We start from the raw sequence: 22,223 nt of genomic DNA on the forward strand, positions 1-22,223 counted from the left end.
CTAAAGCTTTAAAAACATTGAAATCACAGTTCTAAAGAATATTTAATCTTGTTTTTATTTCACAACTGAGTTTTTCTTTGGCAGATCACTTCATGCGCTTCGAGAAGGTGAGAGCAACATGTACATAATGGATTTCAATATCAATGACAATTATAACATGAAATTTTTATTTCTGAAAAGTTGAAGGGCATGGAAGTCTGAAATGTTGTCCATGATGACAATTTAACTAATTCTGATCATACATTACAAAATAAAGTTAAAAGAGAAATTGTACATTTACACGTAATAGAATCTACAAACCAATAATCTAGAAAATGTTGAAAACCATTATCATAATGATATTATGAATTGTTTTAACAGTAAATTTTTCCAAACTAGAACGAAGTTTCAAATACTTTCTTTTAGACTTGCACAAAAGGCTTATCCTTGACCAAAAATGAAGTATCTAATCTGGGAATTTCAAGTGATAAATAAAGGTAGTAAATGACACATATAAATATAATAGTTCATAGACCACATAATCAATTGTTACAATATTAATTCATTCGTATAAAACATTGGTGTGTAAAGCATATAAGATAATATCGTTATTGTAGACCTATAGTAAATACAAACCTTGTAATGCTTGTTTATCTCGGTTAAATTATGTTGTTTCAGGGCTGAATGTGTAAGTATTTTATGTCTGTTCCTCTCTAAGCATCTAATAAACATGGTGCATAATTACTGATTGCCTCTAGATAATTAGGACTTCAGTGCGGCACAAAACGTTTTGTAAAACTGCCTATAATGTTCCTCTTTATCATAGAAGACTTTGTCCAACTGTCCCTAAGACTCCAGGGCCTTCATGTTCCCTGAGAATATGGCAAAGCAATATCCAAACTTAACACTGCAGAAATACTTTTCAACGTGAATAGTCATGTATATCATTTTGCACCTCAATCAATCCTGTGTCAGCTAAACACTCTTCTGCAGAAAGAGGTGGGAGTAGCTTCATTTTTCGCTTCAAATTATGCTTATGCCAGTCACTCTTAAAATGTTCTCGATATTGCTTTGCCTCTCCTACATTTGCATTGCAGGTTGCACATCTTTGCTTTCTTTTCTCTTCTTGAATAATCTTTGCACCTCCTTTGTTAGCTTCTTGGCTAGTGTGAATATTTTCACCAGATGAATTATCCTCTGCAATTGTAGTGTTCTGCATGCTTATTGTCAATTCTTTAACTTCACTTAGTGATTCACTTCTTCCTGGCTCAGAAATGTGAAAATTTATCGAGGGAGCATCACTGCCATCATATTCAACTCTTACATCTTCATCCTTGTGACTGGACATAGACAGAAGTTCAAGCCTCCCTTTACATTCTCGTATGAAGGAATCACAATCTCGAAAATGGGCAGGTTCAATCTGAAAAACCTACATACAAAGAATAAAAGAAATTATCGTAATGTTCACAGAGAACCAAAGAAGATCAATGAGAATCAATACTACTCCTGCCCACAGTAGCAGATATAGATGTTAGATAAGCCAACAAACTGAAAAAGGCATCTAATAATATAATATTTGATGGGTCTGCTCAAAAAAGACCTCAATCTGCTCAAAAACATAATATTATTTCCTCCATATTTTTCTTACCACAAAAATCTGATTAATGGAGACCTCTTTGGACTCTATGCAGGGCTTCCATATCTCAAATTTGTTCAACAAACTAGGTTCTTGGTTCTCGGGGACTACAAGCCGCAGTCTCATTGGCGATCTTTTTATAGGAAATTGTTTCTGAAGCTCGCGGATTAGATCCAACGCCTGTATAAAAGAAAAGGAAGCCATTGAGAAACCAGTCGTAATAACAGTACTAGAAACATTTTCATTTGAGTAATACAAAATACTAGAGGCTGCACTGGTGCGCCCAGGACATACTAAAATTTTAGAAACTGTTAAAATTCAAACCTCTGTGAGCACTGCACTCGCTTGTCCAACAGGCTGGTTCATTTGGATGATTAAATATATTAATATGGATAGTGTGCTTTATAAACCACCTCAAACCATGGTTGAAACTTATAAAAAGGAATGTCTGTATTAACATTCAGTTAAAACCCAAACTAATTATCAGTTAATGTGTGTATGTTTGTAGCATTTTTATAAATATTATTTAAGGCCTAAACAGAGAAAGAGATCAAATTTGCCTTGAATAGGATTTTTCTCAGCAGTAATAAAACCCCAAAATCTGAACCATTGATTTGGACTAGAGCCAGAACTGGCAACTAATACATATTTTTTTTAAATTATTAACGAAGGCTTAAACAGTGAAAGAGATCAAATTAGCCTTAAATAGATTTCTCCTTAGCTATAATTTACTATGCTATACAGATTTTGTGCAATAGCAACAGAGAGGTTCTCAATGGGGAAGTATCATGCTATGGAATGGTTTATTTTTATATATTTCTTGCATTTCCTTGCATGTATAAATTATTGTGTATATGTATATCTATATATATAGATAAATAGATAGATAGACGCACCCAAATGCAATCAAAATCAAAAAAAAAAATTGTGCATCAGAATCCCACACCTGCATCAGCATCAGAACCAGAATCGGTAACTTGTTCGGAAAGAACATTATTAATTCAGAGATTCACATTACACCCTTCCCTTTCTTTGATGAAAAATAATAGCACTCTATTGCCTCTCTGTACTAAAAAGACTGTCTGAACAAGAAAATATGCTCCCCTTTCACCAACAGAACTAGAACTAGAACTAGAAATGACCAGGACCTTGATCGAGTCTCATTCACGCTTCATCGGGTAAGGGGGATCAAAATCCGGACCCTCTCTCCATCTTTCGGTTTCATATTTAAAGATAATTTTCCTACAACTTTTCAGTTCCCCCCTTTCCTAGCTTTCAATTATTAAAAACTGATTCTTGAGAACTTTAATAATTGAAAGCAAGAGAACTCTCGTCTGCATGTCCTTTTGTTTCCACCATACATACGTTTAATTCAAAAGGCATCATGAAAATATAACTTTCATGATTTCCTTGAGCACGGAAAACATATTAACTACAGTGTCCCTATTGGCCATCATTTACAGATGCGATCCTTTTGCTATATCTTCCCATTCTTTGTTGCTAGTAATGCCTTTGAAATTTTGAAGAGTCATTTCAGAAAATGTCTTCATCTCAAAGGTTCTGTTTCAATCCCTCTCGCAGGTGTATTGAAGAAACAATTCTTAATAGGCAATCATACCAGTGATACCGAATGTATACATGCACGAGCCCAAGAATTTTGAAATAGGCAGTGTACTGGAATGTAAAGGCTCACGACCTGTTCTAATTTATTGCCTCGTCAGACCCAGAAGTCATTTGATTTGGCATCACATGTGACCCGATTGTACACTGAAAGTGCCCCCATCCGCGGCATTCAGAACCGACTGTAAACTATTTCCATATTCTTCACGGTCTTCAAAAGTAATAACTTGGTGATATGTAACCCTTGGTTCCACGTGTGGAGCTATTTCCAATGAGTAGCAATCTCTCACTAATTTTCCATCTATCTTTGTAATTAATTCAATGCGCGACACTTATGGAAGGTCTACCCACCATAGCTGGTCTTATCACATTTCCCTATTCCCTCTATCATTCTCATCATCTACATACGATACCCATGAAAATTCTTCCTTGTTTCCTTTGTGTTCAACTTCGTCATCAACCTTTGCCTCTTTCTCAAACCAATGACATATGCCAATGGTACACTATGTTCTCAAAGTTGTTGTGGTATTATCAATGATTGTAGAAACACAAGGGCTCTGGAACTCATGTCAGGTTCCAATGCTCCATTAAGAACTAATACAATATGTTGACCACTCCTTCACTACATAATGTCACCATGGTATCACTGCTTATATGAGAACTCGTAACTAAGGTTTTAAATCTCTTAAGTCTGCTCATAAGTCATTACTTGAAACTCGTTATATGTCTGTATGCTCGTTCCAGATGGTGGTTGGGTTCCAAAAAAGATTTTAGAACATATAACAATCAGCAATATTGACTTAGGTCAATGCAATATGGGTGCCCCATACGCTGGAAATCCCTTCACTTGGTGATTTCAATACCATTGGAATCCGATATATATTTGAGATGGGTGGTCACTGCCTTTTCTGTATGTCGGGCTTGAACAGAAATCTAGGAACACTGTCAGAACCCAAAAGTAGCTCTAGCACTCACCAAAATTTCTGATAGAAAGAAATTTATTCTTTCCTGACTTGTATAAGAAAATACATTTCATTGCTTGATGGTAGACCACAGAAATTGCTCCCATTTATGCAACTGAGATGAGTTTACAAAGATATGTCAGGAGCTTGTGAATGTGAACAACTCAACTTTTTCCGTCTTCAGAAAGATCGTTGGATTTTTGCATGGTGAAGAGAACTACACTGGGGCCTGGTAGCTATTCCAGAACCCTCATTTAGCCCTGCCAATTAAAACATCATTTAAGATGTTTGAGAGTTTGAATGAAATGTCAGGAAGCCAATCACCTGCGACAGCAAAGAAATGGTTCTAGGAAAAAATGATATGGGAAAGCAATTTTTTTTGTACGGGGGTCAAAGGTTGGGCAACAAACAGTAAATCCCAAAATGTGGACATTTGATTAACAAATTGAATGTGAAGAATGTCACAAATAGATAGAAAAAATTTGGTGACTAGTCTTTTCAGTTTATCAGCCACCTCCCATAACCATTTGGTTTTTCTTACCTATGTTGCCATAACCATGTATTCGGCATTTCCCACGTAGGTAAATCTTCCATCTATTTTAGGAAGATGGGAGATATTATTCCTCTTGGATTTATTTGCCCATATATTCCTATATAAACAGCCCTCGCCCCTCTCTATACGAAGTTCACTAGTTCACTTGATTATGAGTGCTAAGGGAGTGCTGAGCTTGTTCATTTGGATTCTTTATATTTTTTACTTCAATCATTGTGATTCGGTGGCTTAAAAGCTAAATCTAGCATTTACATGTTACAAATACACAGAAAACTGTCCAGGTCAGTAAATATCAAAATAACTAGATATTATTATAGAATATAAACAAATTGAACTGCTAAAATCTAAAGAATTTTTTATTTTGCTTTGAAAGGTAATGGAAGAGAGCAGAGCACATGCACACACTTCTCTGGTAATACAGGAAATATGCCCATCACGGTTGAAATCTGAGTCATAATCACCGCAAGCACTCCAACTTGACCACAGATCAACTGACGAGACTCAAATCATTACTAAAAAATGAACACTATGCTACAAAGAGACTTTTCAGTGAAGTTTTATGAAAAACAAACACAGATCATAAGTCCAAGGAAAATGTCCAATCATTACTAATAAATCAAACCTAATGTTGAAATCAAATTGACAGCAACAAAACTTTAATTGTGTGTGTGTGTGTGTATTTGTGTATATATATTTATAATATACACATCCATGGACAAAAAATAACCTTCTTTAGAAAATCAACTCAATCCAAGAAAGTTGGGAATGCTATTCACTGACCTGCTGTTTTGAGCTTTTGTGTGGATCTACAGCAAAATGGACTTCGTGCATTAAACGTTCAACCATATTGATAGTATAAGGACGATTCGTCTCAGGATTGATTGTCTTCTCCATTATGATTGTCGCAATGTCACGAAACTGGCTTGACAGCTGAGAATCTCTCTCCTTTCCCGCAACTTGCAATTCTCCCTTATCCAGAATCTGGTAATCAATATTCATGATTAGAAAGCATTATTGAGGGAATCTTTCCAGAATGCATGAATTTTATGCCATTATGGGATTTGTTTGGAAGTAGATTACCGCATGAAGTTAAACTACAATAGCATTTACGGGTTTGCCCATGTAACACTTAAGTATGTTTCATAAATGCACTCAATATATTTCCAATTATGTTTTTCCATATGCTTTCTTACCAACTTAAATCTTGTTTAAACCTAGATATTATAACTAATTTTATTCAGAGACCAATGAAAAGTAACTGCAATAGAACTGAATTACTCTGACGTTGACATACGGATAGAAACTGCTATACTATTCAAAAAACGGTGTGTTACACAAATATCAGTGTAAGTTGAATGTAAACAAGAAACCAATAGCACATTTGATTGAGAATGAAATTAAAAAACTCAGTTGAATAAGAAAAAATATTCATACTGTCATGTGCCCACTATTTTACTTAAGCTTATGTAGGTGATTAGGTTATCCTGAGTTAGTGAAGTTAGTTAATTTCTTATTTTCAGTAGTTAAGAAATTAGAATGCCAGTGGCAAGAAGCAGACAGAAATCATGCATATTTATTTTTATTTTCTAATGCAGATTCCAGCTAAAATCGTGCCTAACCCTAGAAAGTCAAGAAAGATGATGTGGGGGGTATTCAGGCTTCAGGGACTGGGATTGCAAAGAATGCTGACTTCCTTAAACACGGTAAAGTCTGTTTTAATGGGGAACACAATTCTAATGGACCACTCGTGGAATACTGATAAAGTAACCACTATTTTACTTAAGGTTATTTAGGTGATTAGGTTGTCATGAGTTAGTTATATTAATATTTTCCTATTTTCAATAGTTAAGAAATTGGTATCCGCATGGGGAGAACTGAACAGGAATCAGGCATCTTTTTTTAATTTTCTAATGCAGAATCTCGTTAATATAATGCCAAACTCTACAAAGGTAAAAAAAGATGGTGTGGCAGGTATTAAGGCTTTGGGACTGGGATTACAGATAATAATGGCTTCCCTAAGCACAGTAAAGTCTGATTTAATGGGGACACAATGGTACTGGACCCACTGTGGATAGGCTCAGAAGGGTCGGTTGCCCCAGAAATGCTTTTCATGGAAGCTGAAATAGCATTGAATGAGCTGGTAGGTGTCCAGAATTTTAATCTGTCTCACAATGTTGTTTCAAGGTCAGATAAGCAGGATAAAAGCCAAAGGGGTGTTAATGAGAAGAACATGCAGCATAATGCAGTGTTCCAAATTGTCCCTTATGTTGAACCTCTTCCTACCTTATCTCTGGTGATGGAGGTTTTGAATGAGAAGAATAAAATTAGTTAAGTAAGGTTTGATGAGCAAGGTTTACTCTTTTTGGAGTTATTAAGGTTGAGTATGAGCACCCCCTTCCAATAACTTGTGATGACACAAGTGCCATATTTGTATGAGTTACTAAACTAGCTAAACAACTTAAAGAACCAAAAAGTTACTACGAATTGACTAACTTATAAGAAAGTTACAGGCATGACCATTATACTAAATATTACAACATTCTTGAGCACCCCCTTCCAATAACTTGTGATGACACAAGTGCCATATCTGTATGAGTTACTAAACTAGCTAAACAACTGAAAGAACCAGAAAGTTACTAAGAATTGACTAACCTATAAGAAAGTTACACGCATGACCATTATACTAAATATTACAACACTCTTTAATAGTCTCTTGTTGGTTGGTATCTACAAATATGTAAGAAGTTTCCAATAATAAGCAAATATTTTGTAGTGGTTTCTCTTGCAAGGGTTTCCACATAGAATTGTATGTGCATCTTATGTTCCTTTTGTTAGATGTTACTTGTGTGGCTGCTTTCTTCATTGCTTTAAGATTGATTATAATTGGTAAAGTTTTAATGTGTATAAATTGTTCTTATGCTAATTCATCCCCACTCATTGTAGTGTGTGTGTGTGTTTTTTCTTCAAAATTGAAGCTGACTATTAAATCAATTTGCCTCTTTCTTGCATAGGCCCCCTCCTTGGTGACACATGGATTGTCAAGGGCAGTTTCAAATTTTGGTACAATACAATTTGGTTGACTGCTATTGGATTGTTATCAAGGTTGAGGTGTATGTCAGCCTTTGGTGAGAAGCCTTAACTTCTTTTAGATTAGAAAAGCTATGGCTCCCCCAGCAGAAATTAAATTTGAATGTTAAAGCTATATTCAAGTGGTTATGATGTGATCATTGCCTCTTTGGCTGCAAAATCCGATATATGTTTTTCTAGCTTTCTAGTAAAACTCTCCTTGTAACAATGTAGTTGGATTTATATTACCTTTTGTGTTCTTTGAAGTTATATAAAATGCATTACTTATACCATCTGAGAATTCCAAATCAAATCAAATCAACAAACCATTATAAGTATTCCAACACTGTTCAAGGACGTGTAAGAGATAAGATATACAACGCACCTCTAAACATATTTTGTCTTGATCATCAGTTCCAAAAGCTTTAATTAAGTCTTTAGATTTTGCAAGGACTCCTTTTGAGACATTTGAATAAACTATACGAGATTGTAGCACTTCATCTAAATCTTTCTCCCTGCACACCGAAAAAGTGCATCACATGGGTTAACAAAAATATACTGAAAGCATTTCTATGTTATCATCATAGTCCAAATATAATTAAGACTGACATCCCTAGACTCTAGCCTGGATCACATCAGGAAACACGCCAAGGATGCTGCTCACAACCCTCATGAGGAATACTGCCCCTTGGTCCTACTGGATACTGCCACCTACAAACCTGTCTTGATTTTTAGATGAGAAACAAAATTGGGATTCACCAGATGGAAAAGCAGTACACTTTTCCTTTATTTGGCTTCAAATAACAAAAATAGCATTTATTCCAGAGGACGTCGCATATGTCTTGGGTACTTGGGGACTTGAAGTAGACATCCACTTTCGAGAACTGAACAGCCTGCTAGACTTGGTGCAAGAAAATAGAGAAGGTAACTTTTAAGGGAGAAGTAGTATAATCCTCTAAAACTCTAAAAGGCAGAGGATTTTAACCGCAAGTTCATCATACTGCATCACTATGTAAAAATTTAGCTACTTCTCATTTGTTTAGGTTATTTATATGCCCCTCCTGTCACCTTCTTGTCCCCAACATCTGACACTTTTTTTAATGTCTGAAACTGCATACCAGTGTTCCTAGACTCCCTTGTCCCAAACACTTAAAGGAACACTGGTTTCTTCCCCATTTTTATAATCTATTCAGTGTTTCTTTATTTCTTTATTTTTTCAGAGTTTTGAAGATTTTAGATGTCAATCCTGATCCCACATAACGCCTACTTTGGCTGCAGCAAAATTGAGAACACACCAAATACATAATGCAGAACCAACCTTGGAGCCAATAATGTTGGCAAACTGATACAAGCTTCTCTCTACCATGGATATTGATATCAATGAGTTTTGTGTGTCAACAGAACTAAAAATATTTATATATTTAAAAATATTGTTTCCTTCAGCTCAAATATTCAATGTACAGTTGTGTTTGTGATCAATGTAGAATGTGATTAATTAGTTTTATGTGATTTTAAAGTTTACTTAGAGAAGAGTACAGTTCCTTAAAAAATCTATATATCATATTTTTGTCAAATCGTACAGCCTCTGCTGATTTTGAGTCCAAGTCCAAAATTGACCTGCCAAGTCTCTGTGCCAAGTCCAAAAGCAGCCTCCTGAGTTTGTGCCGAGTCTGAGACTGGTAAATATGGCTAAAAGAGGAAAAGATAGCTGATGAAGGAAGCACCAGTAAATTGGTACTCTGAGACATCCAATTTGAGCCTCATTTACTCTTCCAATTAAAAATTAGACCAAGTGAATCTGTAGGACCTCGGCCAGCTTAAAATTTGTGAAAAGAATTAACAAAACTCCTCAAGATCTTCCTGCTAGTCCGCTCGAATAGTTTGGCTCAATAAGTTGATGTCCTAAATCTAATCTCTGGCAAGCTCATCCCATTCGACCTGTTTATTGTAAGGCAGGGTGGCCTAGGTCAGAACTAAATCTTTAGAGTCTCCAGGAACTCTGATTCAAAACAAAATAAAAGCTAAGAACGCGCAGCAACAAACCAAGTATATGCATTATATGATGTCGAAATGTGAAGCTTTGACAACTCATCTCAAGATAACCAATTAATGATAGGTGTCAAATTTGTTCTACTAGACTTCAAAATGGCTCTCACTTATAGTTAATTTTTCTTCTTACAAGGCTGCAAATGACATGGCTAAGGTCATTAACATGATCAGAGGAGTTATGATTCTTGCATTATCTGGATGGTGAGAAATATTCTATGTTCACCCAAGTTTCTGGGACAGGGATGACAGGGGATGGCGGGACGGTTTCTGAGACGGCAAATTTTTTGGCAATTTTGGGGACAGCTATATGTATACACTGAAATTTGCAAATATACATGTCATTCATATGAAACTAAGCATAAAGCATGTCATTTAAACATTACAGAACCTTAACATACACCATTTGAATGCTGTCTAGGAAATAATAACCGATTTCAGTACTCAATTGTCAATATGCATATCAATATGTGAGCAAAAATATTTAAATACAAGTTTAGCAGTAAACAATATCATATATGAACAAAAACCATTTCATTTGTCACATAAGACTTGATCAACATGAATACTTCTCTATCACATCATCAAATTTAACTTCGTCAACCATATCCGTTGGATGGTCATCTATATCAAGGACAATATTTGTGTGACATCTATACTCAAGGATGGTTCACAAACACTACTTCTGTGCGTATTATAATTTTCACCAAAGTATATCTAGCAAGCTTCCAACATGATGTTGGATAATGAGACCATTTAAAAAGTAACTTCCTGCTATGAATCTTTAATAATTCAGTCACTTATGTGCCCTAGCTACCTTAATGATCTTTGACACTCAAAATCACATGCCCTTTCAAATAGAACTAACAAAGAAATATAGATATTCAAATGGCCCTCAACCTTATTGACATTAAAGTAGAGTGGATGAAAAAAATGGTTGTAAACTACACAGAAACATGCTCTAGACAAAACCAATAATTTTGAACCTAAAAATTGCAATTTCCAATTGATGAAAACAAAACTTGAAGCAAACCAACACATGCCCTAGCTAACCCACACAAAAATTCTGGTATCTTCCTCCATCCATGGCTTTTACAAAAAGCAAAACCCAAAAATCCAAATTTCATGACTTCAAGAGAACCTGAAACAAATTCCACGTCTTTTGAGATATCCCCAATCAGTAATAAGAATTTAAATAAATAATTAAGTCATTGACTAACAGAGAATATTAATTATATATTGATCATTACTAAATAATTATTAATTAATAAATAAATAGCTATTAATTAATAAATAAATAATTAAAAATCAACAAGCGATATATTATCAGTAATTCACAGCAGCAATGAATAGTCTAACCAATGGTTACTAACTATCATTCCTAAACTTACAAATGGCACCCTCACTAATATTTGGTAAGAATATTCTCTGAGTTGGTCTGGAGGCTAAGGCAATTGGATTATATTTACATGTCTAATGAGATTGCAGAGCAAGCATTTAAGAGAATGAGTAAAATTGCACATGTAAGACAACCGATCGAGGACAAGGATAAGTCGCAACCAATAATGGAACACATCTCCTTCTCCATACATGGGAGATATAAAGCATAGGAAAAGAGGCATCGCTGCAGATATATTACACACAGTGATAAATATGCAGATCAAAGAAATAAGAAACAGACATAAAGTCTATGGTAACTGCAATCTGGAAAAGGCACAGAGAGGGCTGATTAGGAGCTTACATGGCTGGAACAATGGGGCATTAGTCTATATTATGTATTAGATATGGTAAGGAAGAATAGAGCGATGGAAGGAATATTCATATCACTGACAAGCATGTACATTCTAACTTACAGGATATTGAAGAATATATCTGAATTCTGTATGGAATAGGAATAGAATATTATTTGATAGCTCTAGAGGGACAGAAAGGTAATAAGAGCATGGCCATTAGTTGCATATAAGAAGTATTTCCAAGGAGCAAGAAAGCATATAATCTATGTAAGAAAAGTTAGAGAATATAAATTATATTGGCTACTCTTTATGGGAAGAGGTAAAAGGGAATTGAATTAATATATGGTATGGCTAACATTAATGAATTAATGTAGATTGCAAGAATAGCATGTCTAAATTCTTACTATATGGTGCTATATATGTAAAAAAGTTATTCTATTATATGTGTGTGTGTGTAATGTATGAGTAATGTGTGTGTAATGCATCCTTAGTCACTTACTATAATCCCTTGAGAGGATAGATTTCTATCGATTCGGGAAAGGTGGAGTAAAACCTCGCAAGAAAGGTGAATTTCAAGATGAGTAAGGATATGTATTACCAATGCCTCGAGGGAAATTTGCAAGATGGGTATGAAAATGCAATTCCAATGCCTTGAGGAAGTCTACTTGTAGATTGGTGTCAAGCGCCCTACGACATGTAAATACCCGTCTGTTGTGAGGTTTTCACACATCGCCCCAAAATCTTGGGGACCCCCTTTTAATCGCCTTTAGGGCCAGTGGAGAAGGTTAGATGTATTTTTCACCCGGTTTCAACTTGATTTTCCAGAGCTATCAGTTCTATCCTTAGGCCGAATAAGTTCAAAATTGATTTCAACTTGGCAGGATAAGATTGTGAATTTTGTACTTAGACGATTTCTTTTGAAAATTTGGATTTAATTGTAAATTTGAATGATTTTCAAATAAGGAAATTTTTCGTTAGACTTAGGTTCTTGGAAAATCTTATTTTTTTTGGTGAAATAGAATTTAATTTTGTAAGATGAAGTTAAATTGCAAAATCAATTTTTACTCTAGAGGCAATTTTATTTTTTGTCATAAAATTTTAATTATTTAGCAAAATTGATTTAGAGGAAAATTGCAAAAATTGGCTTTAATAGATTAAATTTGCCTTGAAAGCTTTTGGTATTTAATGAAATTGGTAAATTAATATTAAGAAATGGCTTTTGGTTAGCCAAAATTCAACTTCAAGGATGTATTAATTAGCAAACCCTCATTAAATAGAAATTTTTAGCATCCCCAAGGCACCATTTAATTTCGTTTTGCAATTTGTGGTTAATTAGTAAATTAAAAGTGCAGTTTTCATTTTAGAAAATTAAAATTTTGGCAAAGTATTTAAAGTGGGCCACTAACTTAGCTTTAATTTTGGTTTTTTTTTTTTCCTCTATAGGACCAAGTCGGCCAGCCTGGGAGGAAGGTGAAAGCTGCTATAAAGGGAGTCCCCTCCCATTTCATTTTCATCAATTCATTTGCTCCTCATGCTTGGGCGAATTTGAAGCAAGGGCAGATTTCCAGACTTGGGCAAAATTGGTGGAAGGCAGTTTTTTGGCGATTTTTGGGCAATTTCTCCATTGCCATTGTTGGGCGATTTGTCTAAGGGCCAGATTTTTTGCGTTTTTGGGGATTTTTGCTCCACTTTGTGGGCTGCGATTTGTGCCCTAGGTGGCAGATTTTACAAATTTTGCTCCTTTGCTTAGCCGAATTTTGTGGGGGCCGAAATTTGTGGAAGACAAAATTCTGATTTTCTAGAGGGGCTGCAATTTTTATATCAGATTTGGGCAATTTTGTTGGGAGAAGAGATACATATGAAAGTTTGATTTTTGCATAGAAGGCAAGTGTTGGATAAGCTTAGAGGCTTTGTTTTCTAATTTGCAAAGGGATTTGTAATTCTTTGATGTCATATCCCGGGTTCCGAAAAGTTGCTGTAAGATTATTAGTTAAGGTGAAAGTCATCATCTAGAGTTGCAAGGAGTGCTTAAGCTGACATCCATTCTTTCGCTCTTTTCTAAGAATTGCACTACTTGGTTCTTCTTGCCTTTTGGTCCACCACTCTACCATCCCGTAATAGGGAGACAAGCATGGAGGATGATAGTGCAAGTAAGAATCCCAAGCGGGCAAACGCTAAGAAAGACAAAGAGGATATGACGCCCAAAACTTCCTTCTTCTCGAAAATGAAGAAAATAACCGATACTAATATCGCTACAGTGGACATGATACGGATGAGGGACAGACTAAAGGAAGGACAATCCCCCTTGGCAAAGAGGATATACAAGAGCGGAATTGTACATGCAGCAGCTTTTCCTCCTACTTTGCCTTGTCCGGAATTGATTATGGAATGTGCATCCAGATTTGATCTAGACAGTAAATCCATCATTTTTGGCGAAGGGAAGAGAGTGTTGGCCAACATTGGCGAACAAGCAATTGAAGAGACATTTAATATTCCCCGGAGCAAGGGCATGACAGTTGTAATGGTGGATCAGGCGGCCAAATCATTTCAAGGTAACCAAGAGGCCTACTTCTCACATCTAAAGCGGAATTGGATACGCGAAGGGAGGAAAGGAGTTAACAAATCAACAAGGCTTACAGTGGCAGATTTCAAGCCGGAATATGGCGATCTCATTGTTCTTCTCAGCCGGATCATGGGCCTAGCTCAAGCTATGCAATTCGAAAACTGGATGTACTTCTTCATTGATGAAATTGAAAAGGGAAAAGGAAAATTTGATTGGGCTAGGATCATAAGTGAAAATTTAGAGTTGCAACTTAGAACAGTTCAAAACCAAAGGCAATTCTACATGGGATCCTATCTGTTTTACTTAATTGCTAGATTGTATGAGAGTCCGGGACTTAGGGCCTTAGGAGAGATTGGTAATGGGCCGGGGCAATATTTGGTGCATGAATGCTATCCGCAGCTTCATTTGCACAATAACGAGGATTACAAGATGTTTTGCGATGCATTCGCCATGAAGACAGTAAGGGTATTACAAGGGGCGCCTGCTAAGAGACTTTCATCGGAAGCAGAAGCAAGGATTAAGAAGTTTGGGAGTTGGTTCATCCAATTCCCGCAATTCACATACATTAGAGTGGCAGGAAGTACAGTTTGTCCCAAGAGGCTTCCAAGATACCCGCCTGACAAGGTAGTTTTGATGGAATTGGCTAGGCAGCTTGAGCACTATGATAGAGTAATGAGGAATGAGGGGAAAACAGGCGTTTCCTTCTCAATTATAATTGGCAATGATAGTTGCCCAAATCGGGCCACCTTTGAGGCTGCGGAAAAGGAATTGGAGTGGTATCATCTAGGATGGTACAGAGCAAGGCAAGGATTCGACCCTGTTGGTCTTATCAAGGCATCTCATGGAAGCGAATTTAAGCATGTTCCCACTATAGAGGACTTTTGGGCCAATGCAAAGGATGATTTTCACGTGAGAAAGCTAGCTTTCTCGAGATTGTCGGTGAACATGATGAGAGATATCAGATGGAGAGGCCTTGATATTCCCGATCAATTGGAGGATGATCGTAGTGTGTTGAGAGAAGACTATGAGACAGTAGTTGGAACAGAGTTGAATCCAGTGGATTGGGACGATCATCAGGATCCTTCCTTGGAGGCAGTCACAAGGACAGTAGATTTGCATACCGAGTCGTGGTATAATGCCAAGATGAGAAAGCTACAAAGACAAAAGGTTTTCCTTACTTATGAGATGATGAAACCAAAGGAAGGTCTAGTAGAATCAATCAGACAGAAGGGTGAAGGAAGTGGCCGGCAATCGGAGACAGTTAGAAATAGCAAGAAGAGGGCTTTGGAGGTAGAGAAAAGCCAAGAACGTTCGGAACCTCCAGCCAAGAGACAGCGGGCAGCGCCGTCAAGGGAGAGTATAACTAAGGCTAGAAGCCAAGAGGTCAATTCGAGTGATAAAGGGGCCGCAGTGGAGGTGAGCTCTGATTCGGAATCAAGTGGCTACAGTGAAAGTACGGAGTACTCCCCTCTCTCGGAGAACCAGCAAGGAAATATGGCAGAAACTAGTAGAGAAGAAGATGGGCCGATTGATATTGAAGAGATAAGTCAGGCGTCTAAGGCCGTTGGTGATGCTTTGTTGGTCGAACCGAATCCGGATTTGGGGAGATGCACTGCACCACTATGGTTAAGGCAAATGCTTATGCCGAGAGGCGAGGTGGTAATGGCTCACGCAGTTGATGATATCCAAGGACTAATAGAAAAGGATGATAGCGAGAACCAAAAACAGATGGCAAATACAGTGGCAGGGGTAATCAGAAGCGACAGTGATGGTCACCGAAGGGTTCAGATTGCTATACCAACAGTCAATAAGGCAGCGGATGAGATTGCACCCCAGGAGTACGAAATAGTAGAACATAATTTGGGAAGAAATACAGATGATATGGAATGTGAGGAGGTTCAAGAAGGCATAGCATCAATCAGAGAAAGATTGAGGAAGGCAAACGAAAAGATAGTAAAGTTGGAGGCCAAAAACAAATATTGGAGAGATTGCCAGCCAATCCAATAGCTGCATCAGGCAGCCCTTCCTCAAGACAGCGGGAGCAATTCAGAAGAGGTATCAGCTCAGTTACATGAAGTAAGGGGTTGGATCTATGATACAATCCAAGATGGGCGAAATTTCTTGCCCTCCTTCATCTCAACATTCCAGTCATTGGTGACTGTTAGAAACAAATTCAGATTATTTGAAGAGGAATGGAAGAATTTTCTTCCCATCAAGGATTTGGTTATTCCTAGGCTGCAGGCGTTCATTAGGCTACCGGAGGCATATTTGGAAAGAGCCCGGTTGGTTGATGAGAGAGGATTGAGCATAGTTGAATCTTGGTATGTCGCATTGACTACCAGATTCAGAACACTTGAAGAAATTCATGATGAGATTGCACAACACGGCCCAAGCGTCAACACTTCCATTTCGACCATGATGAGCGACGTTGGGGTGACGCTTGATTTTGAGGGTATTAGAGAGGAGGATGTCAGTGAGACAGGATTTGGATCGAGATTGGATGAGTTAGGAAAGGCAGCCGTCAAAAGGAAACATCTGAACACCCTTTCCTCACTCAATGCTTTTATTGGGTTTGCAAAGGAATATGAGAAGGATCACGAAAGGATACTACAAGCAGCAAACAGCGTAGCAAAGTCAGCAGAACTCCGAGCGAAGCACACACCTTGTCCTCCTATGGAAGAAGTTAACGAAAGGCTAGCTAAGTTCATTGCCTTAGCTAAAAGAACAAAAGAAAAAGGAAGAATTATATTAGAAGATCATCTTATGTAAGCCCAAGTGGCAACTTTCTCTTTCTTCTAGAATAGGACAAGTGTTTGTTTCTGATTGGCCACCATTTTGGTGTCTTCTCATTGGTTGCCACTTTTGCACTTTTTTCATTGGTCCATTGAGGTGGCATCTTCTCATTGGCCAATGGGGTGGCAACCCTAATTAGGGTTTTTGGATCCAATCTGGATCGTCGATCTTGTTTTGATCTCTACCGTCCATTGTATTTTGGACCTCTATATAAGGCCATTGGCTCTCATTTGTAAAGAGGGGGGTTGGAGAAATTGTTGCGAAAATAATACCAAAGTGCTCTCTTTTTCATTGCATGTTGACTAAGAACATTGGGTGTTATTGCATGTTTTCTACTTCCACATAGTTAAATTTTCTTTTCAAGTTGTTAAAGTAAGAGTAAAATAAAATGGATAGTTGCATGGTAGCTTTGGTAGATGTTTGATAGGGGTCAACACTAGGCCACTAGCATCTTAGCGGCTGGTTGGGAGGCTTTGTGTGGTGATCTAGTTTACTTTCCTTTGAAGCGTTGCATCTATGGAGGTAGGGCCGCTGGTTAGCCTTCATTAGATTCGATCCCCGTCCATCTGCTAACCTTCCATTCTTAGGAGTAGGAGTAGTTGAGTAGCCAAATTTCATGCTTAGAAGAGGTTAGTTAGAGAAGTAAACCAAAACATCGGCATTCTCACCTTCCATCGCCATTCACCCTACATTGCCATCATCGCGCCATCAACATCATCTAGCATTCACACCGAACCACCATCTCCATTTTCTCACCAAGATCCAAATTTTTCTCAAACAAGAAAACGTAAGGCCGCCTACGTGATTACCAGCAAATCACATTGATAAAACTGAGCGAGTATCCAACGGTGTAAGGAACATTGGAGTTATACTCATGTCCCATGAGAGATAACTTTTCAAGAGAGGAATTGTGTATTTGATATTCTGTATCAAGCATCCAATTACTAATATGTTATGTAGTGACACAAAACTCGCATCAACATTATCTGGCGCTAGAAGGAGGGCAAGAAATTTTCCCTTTTGAGAAACTTTCAAGATAAGTATGAAGAAGAATGGTGCTTCCTAGATCAAATCAACCTAGAGCAACTTGGAGAACACTTTAGGATCACCTTGTAGCCAGTTTGGGCTCAATTGCTTGGGAGGAAAGTGAAAACACCAGAGAGTATTTGGACACCATTGAAGTATTGAATCAAGAAGAAAGGAAAGCAAGAGCTATTGAAAGGAGAATTCAAAGGAAGTTGGAACGCCAAAGAGAATTGGAAAGGAAGCTTGAGAGAGAAAGAAAGGCGCAAAGACAAGCTCAAGCTATTATCAAAGAGAACTCGAATTAGAGAATCACTTGAGTCGGGTCTGAACTATATTCAAGCTGGATAGAAAGATTGGATCTTTTTCCCCTGAAAGATTTGAGCGATTGATATCGGATAAGAGACAGAGGATATTGAGAAATACACCACACCAAGAAGAAGACTTACTTGTGTTAGAATCTCCCAAAAGGTCAAGGAATCGTCAGGTAGCTGATATATCAAACTTAGCTAGCTCCTCAAGTGGTCAAACAATCCAAGCTTTGGTTAATTCGCCAGTTCAAGTTCAAGTTCAAGTTCAAGTTCAAGCCAATCAACCAACAATGGCTCAACCACCATGGATTCAAAAGAATGCTTCACCCATTTCATTCCAACAGTACCATGATCTACCTAAGAATCCTGAGGTTTTTTGCTCCAAGTTTTTTGTCAATAACCCTAACCGCACAGCAGAAGAGCATATCAAAGTGTTTCAAGAGGCATTATGCAACAGAAGAATTCAAGAAGAAGATGTTGCATGTAGGCTTTTCCCCTATTCATTGAGTGAGGAACCATATTACTGGTTTGTCAATTTGCCAGCATCATCAATAACGGAATGGGTTCAACTCAGGGAAGCCTTTATTGCAAAGTTTGGTATGCCCACCACACCCCTGGAGTTACATAGAATGTTTGTGGACATCAGGAGAGGTGATAAAGAGTCAATAAGTTCCTTCAATGATCGTTTCCATAAGGCTTACACGAGATTGCAAGCTCCTTACACAATAACAGAGGCGGGTGCATTGGAAGCATACTACAGTGCCTTAGACAGCCAGACGGCTATGTTCACAAGGATGGCGAATCCTGCTCCTGCAACGCTAACTGAGGCTTACACTAAAGCAATTAAGATTGGGAGGCAATTAGGCCAACAAGGAATAGAACCTCAAGGTGTAAGGTATCCGAACAATCCAGTTCCACAACTTGCTTACCAAGCTCCTACAAATCAATTGGTGGTACACCCGGGACCTCCATTATCTCAAGCACCACCCTCAGTACCAGTTTATCTACAAGGTGCAGGTTCCTCCACGAGGACACAAGAAGAGAAGGATGAGATGAAAGAGTTGATTGACCAAGTCAAGAAGCTATCCACGGAAGTCACCTATTTGAGAAATCAGAACAATCAACTCCAAAGTTCCCATAGAAACAACCAAGGAAGCAATTATCAGAACCAAGGGAATAACTACCAGAATCAAGGTGGAAGTTATCAAGGAGGGTATCAAAGAAACCATCAAGAAGGGGGTTGGAGAAATTGTTGCGAAAATAATACCAAAGTGCTCTCTTTTTCATTGCATGTTGACTAAGAACATTGGGTGTTATTGCATGTTTTCTACTTCCACATAGTTAAATTTTCTTTTCAAGTTGAAGCAATTTCATTTCAAGTTGTTAAAGTAAGAGTAAAATAAAATGGATAGTTGCATGGTAGCTTTGGTAGATGTTTGATAGGGGTCAACACTAGGCCACTAGCATCTTAGCGGCTGGTTGGGAGGCTTTGTGTGGTGATCTAGTTTACTTTCCTTTGAAGCGTTGCATCTATGGAGGTAGGGCCGCTAGTTAGCCTTCATTAGATTCGATCCCCGTCCATCTGCTAACCTTCCATTCTTAGGAGTAGGAGTAGTTGAGTAGCCAAATTTCATGCTTAGAAGAGGTTAGTTAGAGAAGTAAACCAAAACATCGGCATTCTCACCTTCCATCGCCATTCACCCTACATTGCCATCATCGCGCCATCAACATCATCTAGCATTCACACCGAACCACCATCTCCATTTTCTCACCAAGATCCAAATTTTTCTCAAACAAGAAAACGTAAGGCCGCCTACGTGATTACCAACAAATCACATTGATAAAACTGAGCGAGTATCCAACGGTGTAAGGAACATTGGAGTTATACTCATGTCCCATGAGAGATAACTTTTCAAGAGAGGAATTGTGTATTTGATATTCTGTATCAAGCATCCAATTACTAATATGTTATGTAGTGACACAAAACTCGCATCAACACCGTCCTTAAAGGCATGTTTAAGAGAGAAAGAATAGACTTAAATGTGTTAAATATTAGATTTATTACGAAATATTCATCATTTCTTAAAATAAATTTGATTTTGACGTATATACTGTGTGTTAATCATTGAAATTGGCAGTCTTCGAGCAGAGGACACTACTTTTTTAAGTATCCCATTGGTGCACATTTTGCAAAAAAATCCCACATTTTTTAATAAAAGAACAATGATTTTCATAACAAGGGTGCGTGTGTAGTCGGGTTGGTGTGAAGGCAAGTCATGAGGCATAGTGTTAGGCTAATGATCTCGGTGCTACGCATCAACTCCAATTTGAGTCACACATGGATTTCCACAAACCCTTTTAAGAGCACATGTGTAGCCCAATTGGTGTGAAGGTGAGTCATAAAGCATAGTGTTAGGCTAATGATCCTAATAGTATGCATCAACTCTGGTTCGAGTCACACCTGGATTACCATGAACCCTTTTGAAGGGCGCATATGTAGCCGAGTTGGTGTGAACACAAGTCGTGAGGCGTAGTGTTAGGCTAATGATCGTAGTGCTACGCATCAACTTCGGTTCAAGTCACAATTGGGTTACCACAAACCCTTTTGGCCTGTAAATGGGTAAGGATGGGTTAATCCATCTATTGGTGCACTTGTTGGTGTTGTTTGGGAAAAACCTATTGAAGGCTAGTGGAAATGTAATTCTGATGGTGCTTCAAAGGGTAACTTTGGACCTTCAAGAGCAAAATTTATCATTTGAGATTTAAATGGTGATCTTATTGCTTGCGGCAGGAAACACTTATTGGATGGAACTAACAATGTTGAAGTAAAAGCAACTTTACTCGCAATATGAGCAGAAAAGAAGCTGTAAGGAAACTACATGTGGAGCGCTATTCACAGATCATTGCTAATGCAATTATCAAAGGTGACATGGATGCTCAGCACCTGCTGAATTACATCGACCATATTATTGAGAATTAACCTCTTTGGAGGATTTCAAATTAACACATGTAAGAAGGCAAGGCAATAAAGAAGCTGACACACTGTCAAACTGGGCTTTAACTCACAACATGTATGAAATCGTACTCAAGGGTTTCCAAAAATTAAGGATGGATGTGGGAAATCCTCCATAATAACTACAACTCTCTTTTGGCCACAAACAACTGCAACCAATTAATGAGACATGCAGGTGACATGCAAAGATGTGATAGGAGTACAATGTGGTTTTTGTTGTGCTTGCTAACTAACCACTGACGATCAGATTGAGTATGATGGAGTGTTTGGTTTGTGTGCCTCCAAGAATAAATTTTGAGTTAGATTTCTTTTTTTATCATTTCATTCTCATTTCTGAAGTTCTCTGCAAGTGGAAGAGATGGAAACTCTCACTTGCATCAAGCAACAAAACCCATTTCATTGGCATAGCAAAAAATTAACATTGGATAAAATGTTTAACTTGTGGATAACAAGCCCATAGAGAGCATCTCAATTCTACTAGGGGAAATGTTCCATCAAGTTAAGAATCACCACAGGACCAGCACAGACATTTCCTCCATGATTGTGGCCTGGGTGTTACAGCTTGGTGAAGATAAAGCCATCATCATCAAGCTGATTATGGACAAAATTGTCCCTCGGAAGACACTAGGAGGATTTGATGAGATATTAGCAAAATCTGATCTAAGGCTAGGAATTAATTTGGGAGACAAACTGAACAGCCTTGCAAAAATTGAGGGCACAAAGTACATGACCAGTGTGTGGCGTTTTGATGAAAGGTTCAGAAACAAAAGGTTTAGAGAGGCCAGGAAAGGCTAGTTTGATGTGAAATTGCTCGTGATCAATTTCCTTGATGAAGACAATGAAAGAATGAAATGCAATGTTGGGCGGACTGAGGAGGATGAAGCCAAACTCCACGAGAAACTCAAACAAAGGAGGCGGGTAATGG

General features: G+C 37.7%; 1 protein-coding gene across 1 annotated transcript in view; it reads right to left on the reverse strand.

Annotated features, from left to right (window-relative positions):
* Positions 1 to 493: 493 nt before the first annotated feature.
* Positions 494 to 22,223, reverse strand: part of LOC149531841 (sequence-specific DNA binding transcription factor) — a 28,042-nt gene continuing 6,312 nt past the window's right edge. Inside the window, exons 2-5 of the mRNA XM_089809191.1 lie at positions 8,202 to 8,331; positions 5,531 to 5,731; positions 1,628 to 1,795; positions 494 to 1,408 (exon numbers count right to left, since the gene is read on the reverse strand). Of these exons, the coding sequence (XP_089665317.1) occupies positions 902 to 1,408; positions 1,628 to 1,795; positions 5,531 to 5,731; positions 8,202 to 8,331 (1,006 nt within the window). The 3' untranslated portion in view covers positions 494 to 901. The remainder of the gene's footprint in view (positions 1,409 to 1,627; positions 1,796 to 5,530; positions 5,732 to 8,201; positions 8,332 to 22,223) is intronic.

Source organism: Cupressus sempervirens, chromosome 11 (assembly GCF_028749045.1).
Source record: "Cupressus sempervirens isolate cs-2001-9-10 chromosome 11, ASM2874904v1, whole genome shotgun sequence".
Classification (NCBI taxonomy): Eukaryota; Viridiplantae; Streptophyta; class Pinopsida; order Cupressales; family Cupressaceae; genus Cupressus; species Cupressus sempervirens.